Genomic DNA, 15,258 nt, shown 5'->3' on the forward strand with positions numbered 1-15,258 from the left:
TTTATAAGTGTTTGTTATTTTTTTTTCTACCGGGTCTTTATATGTCACATCTGGGACCTGAATATCATTAGGCAACGTGGATAATGGCTATCACTGGCTAATGAAAACAATTCAAAGATATTGGAAGACAATAGTTATTGATAGTAATTGTTTATTAAATCTAGAATATGTACAGAAAGCTGTAATTACGCGCCAAATTGCTGATAAAGTTTAATACAAAGTACCCCTCCCCGCCATACCCCGCTAGCCCGCGATACTATCCAAGGGTGCGTGACGTGGTGCCGTTATACCTGAACTGTGTTTAACTGCCGTAATTAGAGGCTATAATAAAAATATTTTTTAAAAAAAGAACGTGCATATTTTTTAAAACATAAAATTCCATTAAATTGCCAATACCGTAGTGTATAACGAGCAATAACATAGATTTCATAGCTGCGAGGTTTCACTGCAATTTTTTTTTGTAAATATCTCATCTTTGTCATTATCTGAAAAGCGAAAAATCCGTAGTAGAAACCCAATGGTAAAAACTAAAGACACCTTTGCTTCAAAATATGAATACACATTTCTGCGAAAAAATTACAATCCCAATTCCGTCGTGCAAATACATAAATATATTTGGTAATAATTAGGGTATTTTTATTACTGACATATCGTAAACATGGCGCTTGTGAATTTCCGATCGTAAATTACTGGCTGTAGCTGGAGAGTCGGAACCATGTTCCCCACATCGCCCCCTATAATATTCTCTGTTTGAATTATACAGTGCGGACACGTTCATACAACTTTCAACTTTCAACTTTATGATGTACTACGTTAGAGCACTATTTAATTTTCATGTTAATTCATAAAAAAATTATAAACCACGTAAAATATTATCATTAAATATCACACCTATTATAGTAATATGAATCGAGTTTATAACTGTTAAATACGACGATGGTTTCGTGTCACAAAATCAGCAGTTGACTATGTTTATCTATTGTAAAATTACATAAAAAAATTATGTATTTTTTTTCTTTTTTTGAAAAAAGAAAAAAAGTTACTTCCGCACACATTTGCACAAGCTAATTTCCAGTCAAAGTCCCGAAAAAATCGGTCCAGTCGTTGCGTAGATCACCTTGGACAAACGCCGTCTTGCAGACAAACAAGCAAACAAAAAAATCAAAAATTGTTTTTTTGTTAAATTAGAAATAGATTTAGCCAGATATTTTAAACATGGTCCTATCATATACCTTTATAAATAAAATACGTCCACTTGGATGCATTGGCTATAGGTATTTTATCCTAGCCATTCGTCCTTGTCACACAAATAGGTATTTTTGCGAACAGCCGCTTCCCAAGAGATTGCTTACCCACATCAAAAAGACAGCGTCGACTTAACCAATGCGATCAATCAAATTTTTATGTATTACTATTTCCTAAGTACTTAACTTACTAAACACATAATATCCAAGTTTCGACTCCCAATTAAGTTAAATGTGTTTTAAGTATAACAAGTTGCTACTACTTTCTGTAATAGCTAAAATTCAGGCTAATTATTATCTAACCTTCTGTTTTCGTATAGGTACAGATAAAATATCTAATTAAAAAAAAAAAAATCTAACTTTGTAAAGTCATTAATAGAAACGCCAATATAATCCACACTGCTTCGTAAACCGTTATCGTAAAGTCGAAAGCAGTTTTAGATATTCAACGTTACTTAAGTTTATTGAAAACTTTATTTAATCCTAAAATGAACAAGTGACATTAAAGACGCTACGAATATGATAAATCGAAGATAAAACCAAACTCAAAGTCTGGGGGCGGTTTCGAAACGAACTCGAAACTCAAACTCGAAGATAAGAACTTCAAAGTTTTCTTGTTACCCTTCCTTTATTGCGCTATTAACTAAAGCTTCAACGCGAGTTTCGTACTATTTTATTATTTCCAAAGTTTGCATTTATTTCTCTTGATATCTCCAAACAATCAGTATAAAGGTTATGAAAACTTCGCCATAAGAAATAATATCTTTACGAATTGTTCGAAAAGTTTTCCAAGAATTGAAACAATAAAGTCGGTAAAAACTGAATTAAGAGAACGATATACATAGTTAATAATCTTCCGCGAGCGTTCTACCTAACATCTTTATAACGTAACTAAACTATTTAGTATAGTAAAAAGTTTGGTAACTGAAGAGTTTGGTAAAAAAAACATTCATTTGATCTGTCATAACAATCAAATTTTATTGCAGATCTTGATAACTGTAAGAAACACTAAAGTAGACAAAGTCGTCAAATAATTATTGTATACCAAGTACATACTGAAACAAAAACATTTTCAGTAAAACCTGCATAAAAACTTAAGTTAAACCTAAGGAAGTATTAAGATGTATTTAATTTTCTTCATCTCTGATCGTCTCACGAAAAAAAAAACAGAAAGATCGTTAATTTTTCAAAATATCATAAGTCATTTTCCTGTTGGTTGATTGTAACAATTCGTAACTATTCGCAATAAATTATGGTTAGCAACTCAAATCTTTCTACTAGAGATAGGCCATTGCTATTGTTAATGTGCACAACCTTTTTTGTTTTGATATTGTATAGCTGTCATCTCTTGTCATCTAAAAATACAGTCTTAGTCGTAAAAATAATATCTTTTCTTCACCAATTTGCCTTTTCATCCATCCATAGCCATAAAGTCACTGCACGCTATCGAAGAATCAATATGATTCAAAGTTCAGATTTTTGCTTTGGTGGTGGTGTAGGCGGTGCAGAAGGAGATTTATAATATTTGTCATAAATTTCATCCCAAAACAGAACACGTTGCTGTAGTAGTGGTCCGCGCAGTCTCATGAACTTGTCAATGCGCATGTGAGGACCTCCGTTAGCTTTAGCAGGCGGCCAGTTCGGTAGATCAGAGTCCTCTGGTATGGGTTTCCTGAAAAATACAAACAATCTAAATATTTCAACTGTAAATATCGTAGTTATTATTTTTTATGTAAATGGATTTTGCTTATTTCGTGTTTACGTTCATAACTTACCCAGTTGTTATAAAATTAGCCCACATTTTTCTCATGATTTGTTTCATACCCTTAAAATCTTTAGTAAGGTTTTCCTCAGAAGGTTCTTGCAACGAGCCGTCGAAAATTCCAGCACTCTGGGCGCAGTGATCGGCGCCGCGTAATTCCGTGAGCGGTATGTAAGGCATTGTGTCGTCAACAAAGTCATATTGGTATAAGTAAATGTTATTGTTGCCAGATTCCACTTGCAACCTCACTGATCTTACAGTACCGTAAGCGAAAAAAACATCGGTATAATAATCAATATATCTAAATATGGTTTCGTCATTAATCGGTTCTCGTCCGAAATAAAACCTTTTTACTTTTTCTGCCACATTTTTTCTTTCCGCTTCAGTTTCAAAGTGTAAATCGCCAGGTAGGTAATCTGCAAAGTTCACATTCATATCATCTTTCCACATGTCATATAAAGCTATTCTGATCAATCCTTCCATTTCTGCAAATCCATAAAGCATGGGTACCTTATGTTGTCGTCCATTCTTTAATATATTATAAGGAGAGTCATCAAGGAACATCTCTTCGCCTACATCGCGTTCTACACAAGGTGTGAAAATGAAAGTCGAGTCCTTTTCAAATAGAACATTGCCGGAATGCAAAACCTCATTAGAAATCGTTTTATAAAATTCTTCAAGAATATAAATATCGTCAACATTTCCGGTAAAGTTTAGCATCTTTGCGTATCTTTTAGCATTTTCCAATGGATTTCCTTGAACACTAAACGCTGCAAGATTAGGTCCACTCTCAGGTATTACTTTGTTGAATAAACCTTTAGTTGTCGGTGAAAGCATGAGAAGATCTACTGCCGATGCTCCAGCACTGGCTCCATTAATGGTTACATCTTTAGGATTTCCACCAAAGTTAGCAATATTCCTCTGAATCCAGCGAAGTAAAGCTACCTGATCTTTCATACCGGCGTTACCCGGTGCGTCCGGCGTGCCTAGACATAGAAAACCGTGAGGTCCTAAACGATAATTAAAATTGACAATTATCATTGGTTTCTCCTTCATCAAATTTTTCACTGTCGCAAAATCGCCGTACCCAATTTGATATCCACCTCCGTGGACTTGGGCTACAACTGGTAAGTTATCTTGCTTTGTACCAGGTACATAAATATTTGCAACCAAACAATCCTCGACTTGACTTCCATTTTGATGTACCATGTAAACATTACTCATTTGCGGGCAAATAATATTTCTGTTAACTGCTTCAAATGGCTCTGACCAAGTAGGAGCAGGAAGTGGTGCCTGTAATAATCAAAAGTACGTTTTATTTCTCGAACTAATTACAGTAATACTTTTTGTTGTTGATTTAAGCTGCTTTGCAATAAGATTTTTTAACCAATAGCTTAGCAATTTATAGCAGTTTTCATTTAGTACCACTCTGTTTTCGAAATCTATTTATATGTTCTGCGTGCAAAGGTTAACCATTCGGACGATGATGAAATGGTATATATTATTATAATATTTGCTCCAACATATAAAAATATATTTACAAATTAATTTCAATGTATACGTTATGTGTAACTCACAACACTCGTTATCTAAATAACATGATTAAATCATAAGTATTTGACGTAATAACATAACAAGTACTTACCTTATATTTATTAGGACCGGTAGGGGCAGTTGCGTATGGGATTCCATAAAAAACAAACACATCATCACCAGGCGCCTTGTATCCTCGTACAGGACCCTGATCTGTGTTCACCAGCCATCCCTCATTAGCATCTCCTCTTCCTACTATTATAAACACTACTAATAAAATAAATTTTAACATAGTGTGTGTCACGATAGTTCCGTAAACGATTGTGATACACTTCTTGAATTCACTTGTTTATATCCAAACAACTTTTATCATAACGATAAAAAACATAAATTATCACGATGATTTGTTTATCGTTACAAATCTTTGACTATAGACAAACGGACTGGCCAAACACTCGCGTTATAATAAATAAATTCTGTCAGTTTTCGCAGCGGGGAGAATAACAAATGATAATCACATATGTGTTAATCGAGTATAATGATGACGCGTCTTTATGAACATACTGACTCAAAAAATTACACACACAATGAGGACATGTATAAGCAGATTAAAGTCCGTCAAGGATCTTATGGTAGTTTTTTGACATTGACAGTGAGTTGCCTTATTGCAAAATGTTCCTAATTTATTCTTAAATTGCCCAAGTTCATAACAAAAAACTTGTTAGCAAATGGTTTTCAAATTACAATCTGAGTGCTCGTTGCTTATTATCTATATTGATACATTGACGAAGAATACAAGGAGACATTTCAATTTACATTATATAGATATTATTATAATAAAACTATATATTTTATAATATACTATATTTAGCATTAACAAAATTGAGTAGTCACATGTTATCGTTATTAAATTATGGTTCTAATATTAGCATTTTTTTTTAATTGGAAAGATATAAAAACGGCAACATTACCCATTTAACCGCTCCCTTATTGGACAAAATACGACGCAGTCAAATAAGATTGTTAGTAGTATTTTCCGACTGCTATAAGATTCTTGTCGAACTGTGAGAACTTATTTTTCATTTCTCTTTGAAAGAATACGCGGTTTACAGATCCTGACACATAAAAGTCAAAGTAAACTGCAATGATATGATAGAAATAGATAAAATGACTCATTATTGTTGTTAAAAACATCAAGGTCATTACAACAAGCATATCTTACGATATGTGTGATAATATATATGAATATTTTCGAGTCGTTGCTAAAGGACTTGTTGCTGATAAAACTACGATAGCAAGATAACAAAAAAATAACGAAATATAATGATAAGCATTTATTTTCAAGTACCTTAGCTTAGATTTAATTATAGCAAGTATTACATGATTGACTTTTGAAAACAGTGGTAGAGCCCGCTTTAACATCTTCCCACTAATTGGCCCGGCTCGCCCGGTGAAACACCACGATCGGACAGAAGACAGGCGTGAAGTAGAAGCAAGTGAAGTAGTCCTCTTTCCCTTGCCACCCTTTTTCTTATAAGGAAAGGTTGGGAAGTGGAAGTGGACTTTCCGGATGAGATGCATAGGTAGAGAAAATATTTTCTTTCTCTCTATCCTCTCCTCCGTCGATTAAAGGTAGGCAACGCATATGCAATTGCGTATGTTTATGGGCAACGGTCACTTCGCTATTTCAGTGATTTCGGGTGGCCGCTCGCTCGTTTGCCACCTAATGATATAAAAAAAAACATTTATTTCTAGTAAATTTCAAAGTATGCAGTTATAAAATTATTACCTACATACACTATATTAATATTTACTATCTACATGTTTTGATTAGGATCATAATATTTTTTTAGTATCAAAGTTCAATTGAAATTGTCTTGTGATAAAAAACTAAAAGTCATTCCGCATTTGTCATCAATAAGCACAAGTCCTAGAAGATATTATAATATAATGATAAAATTTTATATGGCCTAAGTATTTTTTTAGGCAAATAGTTTGTTAAAACGAAAATAAAACAAAATGTTATTTAAAACCAAAAGGTGTATTTGTATAGTTATTATGATTACAACTCTTCTTTTTGCCTTTTCGGTGGTGTAGGTGGCGGTTTTGGAACGTCGTAATATTTATCATAAATCTCGTCCCAAAAGAGAACGCGTTGCTGTAGCAATGGACCCCTCAGCTTAAGATACTTGTCTATACACATATGAGGACCACCATTAGCTTTAGTTGGAGGCCACTGAGGATGATCTGAATTCTCGGGTACAGGTTTCCTAAAAAACAGAGAGAGTTATTAACAACTTAAATATTTATATAAGTAAACATTTTGTATATAGTATATAGCATAGCATACCCTGTGGTTATGAAAGATGCCCATATTTTACGCATCATCCGTTTCATTTTCTGGGTGTCTTCAGGGAGTTTATCTTCCGTCAGGTTTGGCCACGCCCCATCAACGATCCCATAAGTCTGCGCACAATGATTGGCACCGCGAACCTCAGTGTACGGTATGAGCGGTGCACTGTCGTCCACGTAGTCATATTGATATAGGTAAATGTTATTGTTTCCAGACTCCACTTGCAACCTCACAGATCGTAAAGTAGGATAAGCAAAAATAATATCCGTAAAATAATCTACATATCTCAATATAGTTTCTTCGCTAACTGGTCGATTGCCAAAATAGAATTTCTTGATTCTTTCTGCCACCTCTTCTTTTTCCGATTCGCTGTCAAAGTGAAGATCACCAGGTAAGAAGTCGGAGAACTTCGCGTTCATACCATCTTTCCAAAAATCAAAATACGGTATTCTAAACAATCCTTCCATCTCAGCAAATCCATAAAGCATAGGTAACTTATATTGTTTACCGTCCTTTAAAATATTTAGAGGTGCGTCATCAAGAAATATTTCTTGTCCTACATCGCGTTCCACACAAGGCGAAAAAAAGAATGTGGAATCTTTTTGACTGAATAAATCGACGGAATGCAAGACTTCCTTTGAAACTGTTTTGTAAAACTCTTCAAGAGCATAAACGTCATCTTCATTGCCACTAAAGTTTATTAATTTAGCGTAAGCTTTAGCGTTTTCCAGCGGATTTCCCTGCACGCTAAAAGCTGCCATATTTGCCCCACTCTCTGGTATAACTTTAGTGAACAAACCTTTTGTCATTGGCGAAAGCATAAGCAGGTCTACTGCAGAAGATCCAGCACTGTATCCGATTATTGTAACATCATCAGGATTACCACCGAAACTGGCAATATTTTTCTGAACCCAACGAAGTAAGGCTACCTGGTCTTTCATTCCAGCGTTACCAGGCACATCTGGTGTGCCTAAACACAAGAAACCATGAGGTCCAAGACGATAATTGAAATTGATAATAATCATTTCTTTTTCCCTCATCAAGTTCTTTGCTACAGCAAATTCACCGTATCCTATTTGGTATGCACCTCCATGAACGTAGACTAAAACTGGTAACTTATTAGTTTTTGTATCAGGTACGTAAATGTTTGCAATTAAACAGTCTTCTGATTCTGTTGAATTTGGATTTGCCATAAAAAGGTTTTCCATTTGCGGGCAAATTATGTTTTTATTGACCGCTTCAAATGGTGTCGTCCAAGTGGGCGGTGGAAGAGGTGCCTATAACGAAAGCAGTAAATATAAAACATCTATAAATTATTTTCCATATAATTCGAACTCTACTATAAGACTTCGGTGTATTACTACACTGTCTAAGATATTATAATGTTACTAATATTATAAATGTGAATGTTAAGATGGATGGATGGATGGATGTTTGTTTGAAGATATCTCTAGAAGGGCTCAAGGGATCTTGCTGAAATTCGTCATAGATGTAGAAGTCTGGAAGAGTCACGGAAGACAGCTATATAAACCTTACCTTGTATTTGTTGGGTCCAGTTGGAGCAGTTGCGTATGGGATCCCGTAAAAGACAAACACATCATCGCCGGCATCTTTATATCCGCGGACTGGTCCCTGGGCTGTATTCAATTGTTTCACTTCTTTACTATCTCCTATTGCCAACAATATTAAAACCAAAAATGTCACCCATTTTATCATTTTTACATACACTACTTTATCGTTTGCAATCCTGACTGTTAATGATGTAACAACACTTTGTTTTATATAGCGTATATTTATCTTTTTTAGATTACGTGAATACGACACCGCGCAAGAAACCTGTATCATTGTTGTGTTGGTTAACCAGCTTATTACTCGATGCGGATTTATTACTTATATATATTGAAAACCTGATTATTCTAACAAACATTAGATCAAATAATATATTATTACCAATCTGCTAAGATTTAACATCCGTACTATAACCTATCAGAAAGTTTATTAATGAGTTTCATAAATAGCTGTAATTTTCATTCAGTTTAAAACCACTTAAATCCGTTTGTCAGTATTAAAAATTCTTAGTTACCTGGTTTTATATGTATCTAAAATATATATAATATATGAATTTAAAATTTATCTATTAAAAGCAGTTAAATGAAAACACATAATGAAAAAAGATTTGGTAGAAAAAAGGTATTTTGTTAAATATCCATTGCGATGTCTTGTACTCATTCTAAATTAATTCTTATCTTCCTGTAAAAACGCATCATTTTGTTCGATATACAAAACTATGCAAAGATAACCTTATGATATTACACCTCTTACCTCTTACATGAATATTAATTACCAAAGAAAGGCCGATGACATCAAATATATATTTATTTTGTTGCCAGTGTTCTTACGAATTAATAATATTTTAAAAATGAAGATTCATTCATGTTTTAAAATATTCAGTAAATGACTACAGCAAGACTACAGCGATCTAACGATGTCATGTTTTTAATTTTTATCAAAAATTTAATTTAGGCAACTTAAAAATGATAAGATGAACACATACGAAATATCTGTCAAAACGATACACCATAACCAATTACACACACACTCAACACGCACACACCTAAACACACACAACACGCACACACACAACACGCACAACAGACAAACACACACAACATACACACACAACATACACACACAACACTAACATCACGCTTGTATCAACAGCAGCAAATACAACATACCACTCTACGCATACAAATGCGCTAACCGTGTCGGTCACACATTCACACAGCTTATACAAAAGCGTGTGTGAATAAAATAAATGAATAATTTTTACTTCTGCCAACTTTTTAATTAGGCTTTGGTATTGATGGTGGAAATTGTAATATTTTTCATAGATATTGTACCAAAGGAATTTATAATAAAACTTTTTAAATTCAAATTACATTCATATTCCGGATCCGAATTATCATGAAGTAAATTAAAACTGCGACTGGGTATTGTTTTTTTCAAATATATTAAATACCCAAGGTCATCTGTCTGCGCCCTCCCGTATCTCGCTATGCCCCGTTACACCTAAAATGTATTATCGAGACTCGCGCGAGCTTAAGAGCCGTTGAGATATCTGAAAACTATAATAATTAAATCTAAAATTTCTTATTACTATGAAATGGGATTTTCCTTTTACAATTTTTGTGTGACGGTGGCGAAGGATAATTATAATATTTGTCATAAATATCGTCCCAAAACAGAACACGTTGTTGTATAAGTGGACCTCGTAATTTTAGTGATTTGTCCAAACGCATATAAGGACCTCCATTAGCTTGAGTAGGCGGCCATTTTGGTAGACTTGAATCTTCTGGTACGGGTTTACTGAAAATCAAAAGTGTAATTACGAAAATTGACCTAATAAGTTTAGAATCGAATTTAAATAAACACATTTGAAAGTATTTCACATATTTTTTTTACTTATAATAATTGATACTAACCTAGTTGTTATGAATGTTGCCCACAAAAATCTCATTATATCTTTCATTTTTTTATAGTCCCTAGAAAGGCTCTCTTCATTTAAGGGTTGTGGTGTGCTTGCCTCTGCTAAAGACGAAATCACGCCGTCCATGACCGCCAGAGTCTGCGCACAATGATCTGCGCCTCGCACGCACGTGTACGGTACAGGTGATGCTGTTTTATCAACGAAGTCAAACCGATACAAGTAAATATTCTCGTTCCCAGATTCCACTTGCAACCTAACCGATCTTAAAGTAGGATAAGCGAAAACAGTATCTGTAAAATAATCAATATATCGAAATATGGTTTCCTCACTAACTGCTTGCTTGCCAAAATAAAACTGTTTAACTTTTTGAGCAACTTCTTCTCTTTCCATTTCATCTTTAAAGTGTAGATCACCCGGTAAGAAATCAGAGAACTTTTCATTCATTCTATCTTTCCATGTATCAAACAGTGGTATTCTAAACAAGCCATCCATTTCAGTGAATCCGAAGAGCATAGGCAATTTATTTTGTTTACCATTTTTTAATATATTTACGGGCGAGTCGTCGAGAAATATTTCTTGGCCTAAATCACGTTCAACACACGGTGAGAAAAAGAATATAGTATCAGTAGCGTTATAAACGTCTACAGAATATAAAACATCATTCGGAACCGATTTGTAAAATTCTTCAAGACTAGACACATCACCACTATTGAAATTCAATAGATTTGCATAATATTCAGCGTTTTTAACAGGATTTATTTGAGTACTAAAAGCGGCAACACTCGCACCACTTTCTAGTATCGCCTTATTAAATAAACCAATCGTTATCGGCGAGAGTGTTAACAATTCTACAGCAGCTGAACTAGAACTGAATCCACTGATTGTCACATCATCAGGATTTCCGCCAAAACTGGCGATATTATTCTGAACCCAACGAAGCAGAGCCACTTGGTCTTTCATTCCAGCGTTACCAGGCACATCTGGTGTACCTAAACACAAGAATCCATGAGGACCAAGACGATAATTAAAATTAACAATGATCATAGCTCTTCGCCTTATAAGGTTTTTTCCTTTTAGAAAATCACCATTTCCAAAAATATATGCACCTCCATGAATATGAACGAAAACAGGTAAATTCTCTTCACTTGTATCGGGCACGTACACATTCGCAACTAAGCAATCCTCTGTTTGAACTTCATCAGGAATTGTTATAAGATAATTTTTCATTTGCAGGCAACTGATATTTTTTTTGATAGCATGGAAGGGTTTCGACCATATGGGTGCTGGCAGAGGTGGCTGTAAATGAATTCCGTTTTACGTAAGATTATAACGACATTAAACAACTTATGCGTGGATTAATTTAGAATTTTACTGATGTTGTCAGACCATTTGGTCGAAATAAATTGTTTCGAGATAAAGCGATAAACATTATATAATTACCTTGTATTTATTTTCTCCTGTAGGTGCCGTTGCATATGGAATCCCATGAAATTCAAACACATCATCACCAGGTTCTTTATATCCTACGACCGGCCCTTGTGTTGTTTGCACAAGTAGTGTTTCTTTAGTTAGACCACGGCTTAACATTATTAACAAATGCAATAAGACTCGCAACATTTTAAGGTACAAACGCCGTTCACAACGACCTGAGGAATAACGTTAATATGTTCATACTAATTATAAATGGAGTTGAAACAACTTCGATATTAATTTACGTTATTAACTTTATCTGAAGATGTTATTTCTGTTTCGTCTTTTATTTTTGTGTATTTCCTGCATATAATTACAACCTTCAGACTAATTATAATATTATCAAGTGTTAAAAGAATTTATATTCTTTTTTGCACATTGTTACGCACTGTGGCAATTTAACATGTGATACATCGTCGTACATACGTAATTCCAGACTCAGACAACGTAAGAAACATATTACAATAGTTAGATCACCATACGTTGATTTTTTGTGACTGAATTGCCATGTTTTGCCTTGAGAAGTCATTTACAGCTTCACCGGGCTTGAGGTGGCCGAGCGCAGATGGCACTTAGCCTAATCGTTTAAGAGTAACTAAGCTAGAGGGCTCCCCCAGGAAGCTCGGCTCGAGACGTTACTTCGTATTATTATCGGATTGGAAAACGTTGGTTTCTGTGATCAAAATCTCTGTATTATACATATCGTCATCCCCGTTAATATCTTTAAAAATTAGAGATAATATATTTTAAACGGGGATTGTAGTTTCGGAAACCTACGGTAATATAAATATAGTATGCGCTTTCTAAACAATATTTTATTTATATTGATGTTGCTATATCCTTTACTTACTTACTTACTCCGCTGGCGCATCGACCCAAAGTGGGTCTTGGCCTCCGACACAAGAGATATATATATATATATATCCTTTACACTACATTAAATTAACCATGGATGAATCAGTAAAATGCCTGTAAAACCAAGAATAATCAATAGTAAGGAATACAAGATAATGTTAAAAGATAATTATTATATAATTTTACTCATCGTCATTATCTACTAGTACCAATATTATCTTACTAATTATTTAATCGTTGATAATAATACCGTGTAATATATAATTTGTTTTTCGATTTCCGATTTATATATTTACATTTAACCGACCTTCTTACGTTGAAGGAAAACATCGTGATGCAACCTGCACATATCTGAGAAGAAATTCAAAGATATGTGTGAAGTCAACCAACCCGCAGTGGGCCAGCGTGGTTGACTATTGCCTAGTAACCCCTAACTTTGGGTAGGCTCCGAGCCCCTCGGTGAGGACGTATAGAGAGCTGATGATGATATAATATCAACTGTACCTATTAATACTCTCATACAGTCGAACCTGAAAAAGCCCGAGTCCAAGCAACGCAATTTTCTCGCTTATTAACCATTCTCGCTTAGCCAATATTCGCATATCCAAGGTTCGACTGCATCATATTGTATTTTTTGAGTACCACATTCAAACTTACGACTTGCTTACGTCATTCATTGACACCGAATAAAAACTTTAGTTCATGCATTTTTAATAGTGTAAAAAAAAAGTTAAAATTGAGCAAAGTCCGCAATCGCCAAAAAACTGTCTAACATTCCGTTCTTGGTATCAGACATAAAATAAAATTTCATTTTCATTTAAAATTACTTACATTTTAAGAGTTATATTTATTCTATAACTTCCACTATTAACTATTCTATATCTAGATTTATAGGTAGCAGCAGCAGAAAAAATGCATAACATTGTGGTTGCTTACATTTTATTGATAGTTTTATATACAGTAATGTATTAGAAATTATTACTTTAAACACCACATCAGAGAACGTTGAATCAGATAAAAACAGGTTTAGTAATGAGTCATAGGTCATAAGTCTTTACTTATGACTTTGAATGGAAAAAATATTTAATAAGTTGTTAAAATCATAAATATTGAAGATTTTTTTTTATTCCATACAAACACTTTTTTAACATTTTATAACACATACGTAGCACTATAAGTTTACATAGCAATGTTTTATTAGCATTTCATAATTTATTTATATATTAATATAAGTCCAAAGGAAAATATCGAATATATTTTTATTAATAAATAAGAGAACATATTTCCATATTTTAGGAGAAACGGAACGTTGCTTGAATAACGCCATCTAGCGATTCACAATTTAGTCTACAAAAGGCGCGTAAGAATCGTTTTGATACCAAATTACACATAGCTAAAAAATAACATCACTATCACATCGTACTACATAAAAGATCGTAAAATTAAAAAAAAAACTCACTAAACTGACTTTTTGGAACGTTATAAGTGATATACTATGGTAATATATATTGGTCCTTTACGTACTCAGGTAAATTGTCTAAATTAATAAATGAAACAAAAATTACGTATATAACCTTAATGTTAAACACTTTCAGGTCAAAGTGCATGACGATGTCATCCCGCTGGTTCTAGTTCTTAAAATTGCGATAGCAAAACATTTTGAACCTGTTTCAGCCATAACAGCCACGCTTTATAAAATAAAATTTTCCATATTACTGTTTATTTTAAATTGTATAGTCGAATTCAATGGCAAAGAGAAACTATATTAACATAGTACACTTGATGAAATGTAAAATATATCGACATCCTTGTCTTTCAACTTTGACAAAACAGAGATAACAATATGTTTTAAATGTGGTAAGTGAAAAAACAGAAACTCATGGTAAGTGTTCAAATTAATTATAAAAAAACGTTTATTTCTATTATAATAAATTTGTAAAGAGTGCTATAAAACTAAAATTGTTTAGATATGTTTGTTAAAAAAAAATATTACTATTGAATTCGACTTTAGTTCAATTTTAAATAATTTTATAAGTTTTAACATTAAATTACAGTTGATAAAATAACCGTAAATTGTGTAATTAACGAATTAATGATAGTTTGAGATCATCATGTATAACTATAAATCACCTTATATTTAAATTTGCTTATTTCAATTTTAGAAACATAGTTATGTACCTAGTCATGTAAACAATATTTAAGATTCAATACAAATTCATTAAAGAGACAGTAATTTACATAATAGGATATGTTATATAAACTAACTATAGTGGACAGAGATAATGAAATTTCAATAATTTTATCTAATAATTTCATACTTAAAATTATTCAAGTTTTGGTCGAGTTAGGACAGTTTTGTTAACTATAATTCTGCACTATTTTATTACTAAAAGTTTGCAAACGAGTGAACTGTATATATTGGGTAAAATAGGACCAACAGACATCTGCAAGGAGTGAAAGGATATCAGATGTCTGCTTTTAATCATCAGAGACAAATAAATAATAATCTAACTTAATCATAACTTTAAAATGGATTTTTATTATACTATTA

The 15,258-nt window shown here is 33.3% G+C and overlaps 3 protein-coding genes across 3 annotated transcripts; all 3 read right to left on the bottom strand.

The window, feature by feature from the left end:
- Positions 1–2,588: 2,588 nt before the first annotated feature.
- LOC106117463 (esterase FE4-like) lies at positions 2,589–4,970 on the bottom strand. Its single transcript, XM_013311795.1, has 3 exons — positions 4,652–4,970; positions 3,020–4,299; positions 2,589–2,916 (listed from the first exon to the last, which is right to left on the bottom strand). Exons 1-3 carry the CDS (start codon positions 4,829–4,831, stop codon positions 2,709–2,711), a joined length of 1,668 nt encoding a protein of 555 aa, XP_013167249.1. The 5' UTR covers positions 4,832–4,970; the 3' UTR covers positions 2,589–2,708.
- Positions 4,971–6,561: 1,591 nt separating this feature from the next.
- On the bottom strand, positions 6,562–8,743 carry LOC106117404 (para-nitrobenzyl esterase-like). The gene is made up of 3 exons (XM_013311707.1): positions 8,429–8,743; positions 6,890–8,169; positions 6,562–6,809 (listed from the first exon to the last, which is right to left on the bottom strand). The coding sequence occupies exons 1-3, from the start codon at positions 8,735–8,737 to the stop codon at positions 6,602–6,604; spliced, it is 1,797 nt and encodes a 598-aa protein (XP_013167161.1). The 5' UTR covers positions 8,738–8,743; the 3' UTR covers positions 6,562–6,601.
- An 878-nt stretch (positions 8,744–9,621) lies between these two features.
- LOC106117043 (esterase FE4-like) lies at positions 9,622–12,109 on the bottom strand. Its single transcript, XM_013311115.1, has 3 exons — positions 11,823–12,109; positions 10,378–11,678; positions 9,622–10,261 (listed from the first exon to the last, which is right to left on the bottom strand). Exons 1-3 carry the CDS (start codon positions 11,997–11,999, stop codon positions 10,036–10,038), a joined length of 1,704 nt encoding a protein of 567 aa, XP_013166569.1. The 5' UTR covers positions 12,000–12,109; the 3' UTR covers positions 9,622–10,035.
- Between the last annotated feature and the right edge of the window lie 3,149 nt (positions 12,110–15,258).

Source organism: Papilio xuthus, unplaced genomic scaffold (assembly GCF_000836235.2).
Source record: "Papilio xuthus unplaced genomic scaffold, Pxut_1.1 DF827680.1, whole genome shotgun sequence".
Taxonomy (NCBI): Eukaryota; Metazoa; Arthropoda; class Insecta; order Lepidoptera; family Papilionidae; genus Papilio; species Papilio xuthus.

Excerpts from the sequence above, each read along its gene's own strand:
- LOC106117463 (XM_013311795.1), bottom strand. The coding sequence starts at position 4,831 with ATGTTAAAATTTATTTTATTAGTAGTGTTTATAATAGTAGGAAGAGGA. Across the intron at positions 4,300-4,651 it reads CCGGTCCTAATAAATATAAG|GCACCACTTCCTGCTCCTAC; the intron begins GTAAGTACTTGT and ends TGATTATTACAG. Across the intron at positions 2,917-3,019 it reads GCTAATTTTATAACAACTGG|GAAACCCATACCAGAGGACT; the intron begins GTAAGTTATGAA and ends TGTATTTTTCAG.
- LOC106117043 (XM_013311115.1), bottom strand. The coding sequence starts at position 11,999 with ATGTTGCGAGTCTTATTGCATTTGTTAATAATGTTAAGCCGTGGTCTA. Across the intron at positions 11,679-11,822 it reads CAGGAGAAAATAAATACAAG|CCACCTCTGCCAGCACCCAT; the intron begins GTAATTATATAA and ends ATTCATTTACAG. Across the intron at positions 10,262-10,377 it reads GCAACATTCATAACAACTAG|TAAACCCGTACCAGAAGATT; the intron begins GTTAGTATCAAT and ends TTTGATTTTCAG.
- LOC106117404 (XM_013311707.1), bottom strand. The coding sequence starts at position 8,737 with ATGATACAGGTTTCTTGCGCGGTGTCGTATTCACGTAATCTAAAAAAG. Across the intron at positions 8,170-8,428 it reads CTGGACCCAACAAATACAAG|GCACCTCTTCCACCGCCCAC; the intron begins GTAAGGTTTATA and ends CTTTCGTTATAG. Across the intron at positions 6,810-6,889 it reads GCATCTTTCATAACCACAGG|GAAACCTGTACCCGAGAATT; the intron begins GTATGCTATGCT and ends TCTGTTTTTTAG.